Raw genomic sequence first — 2,706 nt, 5'->3', positions numbered from 1 at the left:
ATTGATGAACGCGCGCTTTATAAAATCGTGATGGGCTGTCGAACTATTCTGTATTATTTTTTTGATTATCATCATTAAATTAATTATCATCTTCATCGACCCTACTATATAGGTAATTTGCGATTGAAACATTTTTAAAAAGCGTAAATTATTATAAATTATTTTGTATTGATTACCATTGTTTAATTTATTGGCCTGATGTAAAAAGTGTGCTGGCATTTTTCCGATTCTATGAAACTGAACAGGGGCAGCCTTTGATACTTTTCCGTCCTCTGATATCTTACAAACCATGGAATGCCCAGGAGGTAAATGCTGGGGTTGAAACGCTTTGTGACCGTTGATTTTAAAATCGCAAAGACCTGAAGGAAATGCTTTTAAATAATTATGACAACACTTGTTTTAAAAAATTACAAAATTTGTTATATTATTATAATAATTTTTTTATAAAATTGTAATATAATTTTCTATAACATTTTAATACAATTTGTTATAAAATTATACTAAAATTTGTCGTAAAGTTATCAAAACTTGCTATTAAACTGTAACATTTTTTTTATAATATTAAATTTAAATTTGCTGTAAATGATAATAAAACTTGTTATAACATTATATTAAAATCTGTTATAAAATTATAATAAAATTTGTTATAAAATTATAATGGGTTCTGTTTTAAAATTATCATAAAATGTTATCATAAAATTATCATAAAATTGTAACAAAATTTGTTAATAAATTGTTATAACATTAAATTTAATTTTTTTTATAAAATTATATTTAAAATTTGTTATAAAATTTTAAAACATTATAATATTACCTTTAACCTCTGAGCATACACCAAGAATATTATTTTTCGTGACGTCATAAAAAAGAGGACGCACACCAAAGGTGTCACGTGATAGCAGGACGGAGTTGTTGGCTGTATCGATTATAAGAAATGCAAATACGCCATCCAATAGCTGGCTTGCTTTCTAGTTGTAAGAAGATAAACGTTAGTTATGCTTTTAACAAGTGAGTTGCAATATAGCAAAATGGGGAAAGATGAGACACCTTTTCATTTTTTTCATTTTCTTGTCTTATTTGGTAGTAAACAAAGAACATTCAAAGAATTGCAAAAGCATATTCTCACAACTCCCATCAACCGTTGTAAATTGATTAAAATACGATCAGGGTATTCAGATGTTATGTACTAAAGGTGTCCCTTCTTTCCCCACCCTACTATATGACATATTGTAGGAATTGTTTATATAACATCAACTTGCTGGTACACATTCAAAACTATATAGGTTCGTTAAAAAATTTAATTACGAAAATATATAGAACTGTAGCCTCACGACACTACAAAGACGTTGTTAATTGCTATACAGTATACACGATAAGAAAATATGTGATTTAGTTGCTAACAGTATCTCATGTTACCCTACAGTTCTATACCTTAATTCCGAATTTATTATACAGATGAACTATTACTTCACAGTCGCTACCACTTTCATAGGAAAAACTGAATTCTTCCTGAAGCTGAAATACAAGGTTTCATAAAACAATTTGTCCTTTAGAATTTATTATGTTTATGTTTACCTGTTTGTAGTTATAGATTTCGCCGTTGCATAATAGTATCAGGTGAGGGTATTGTTTCAAGATCATCGGCTGTAATGAACTTAATGTAAATTTAAGCGTGCGGTGTATCACTTATGGCACATGTATTAAATGAATGAATTTGAATGCGCTTCGGTTAGCGTTACAAACATAACGTTCTTGGCTAACGTTACAAGCATAACACATACTATAAATGAATGAATGATTGAAACTTACCTTATCCTTGTGTGACCGGAAACGACAGTCGATATAACACGGGTGTTCATACACCTCGTGCCCTAGGTATGCCCACAATGGTAGCGGCAGGAGCCATGAACCCATTACCTCTGGTTTACTACAGGCATGCGCGCAAACCACTTTGCTACAGCGCCAGACAATATTCCGTTTTTATTATAAAGTTGGTATAGAAATACCGATATTATTTTTATATATCTCTTCGAAAACAATAGCGAAGATAATATTTAAATAACGAAGAGAAGGGAACTACAGGAAAACGACAGTCATTAAAAAATATCCACCTGCATGCCACCGCTCCCTCCTACAATCTGCAATCGGTGGAAAGCCAAAACACAGTTACGCAGTTGCGAAAGATTGCAGATTCGAAAGTTGTCAGGTCCACGGTGAGAAACTCGTAAAGCAGCCGTATACAAATCAACCGCATCATAATTACAGCCAAATATAGCCCAAATACCACACATGATAAACTTATCTGAAGAACCTTATATATAAACCAAATACGGAAAGCTAAGATAACGGGTGTGTACCATTTAATGTAACCTTTTTTTTCAGGCAACGGTGCAAATGGTTTTAAAATTTATTTATGGTAATGCGACTCAGGAACTCTGCGGAGTATAATATAGTCTTAATAAACTTACATTATAGGTCAGCTCTCTTGTTTTTTTGTCAACTGTTTTTCTCAATTTTTATTGATTGCATCTCAAGTATAAATTTAACACTCTAAACTTTTCTTTTAGAAACAAATATAAATCTATACATATTGTACAAATCTGAAGTGTCTGGTGCCTTTGTTGTCGTTTGAAACATACAGCTTTGTTTATTACGAAGCGGAAACCTCTTCAGTCACTGCTGGTATTTACGATGACATATAGTGTA

General features: G+C 31.4%; 1 protein-coding gene across 1 annotated transcript; it reads right to left on the bottom strand.

Annotated features, from left to right (window-relative positions):
• Positions 1 to 176: 176 nt before the first annotated feature.
• LOC101242274 (asparagine synthetase [glutamine-hydrolyzing]-like) lies at positions 177 to 2,291 on the bottom strand (the record flags this gene model as incomplete). The annotated part of the gene is made up of 4 exons (XM_026839809.1): positions 2,112 to 2,291; positions 1,432 to 1,515; positions 815 to 968; positions 177 to 359 (listed from the first exon to the last, which is right to left on the bottom strand). Coding segments are annotated over exons 1-4 (601 nt in total), but the record flags the coding sequence as incomplete, so codon positions are not given.
• Between the last annotated feature and the right edge of the window lie 415 nt (positions 2,292 to 2,706).

This window comes from Ciona intestinalis, unplaced genomic scaffold (assembly GCF_000224145.3).
Source record: "Ciona intestinalis unplaced genomic scaffold, KH HT000985.1, whole genome shotgun sequence".
NCBI lineage: Eukaryota > Metazoa > Chordata > Ascidiacea > Phlebobranchia > Cionidae > Ciona > Ciona intestinalis.
The sequence above is the reverse complement of the archived record's forward strand: the minus strand, read 5'-3'. Positions and strand labels throughout refer to the sequence as shown.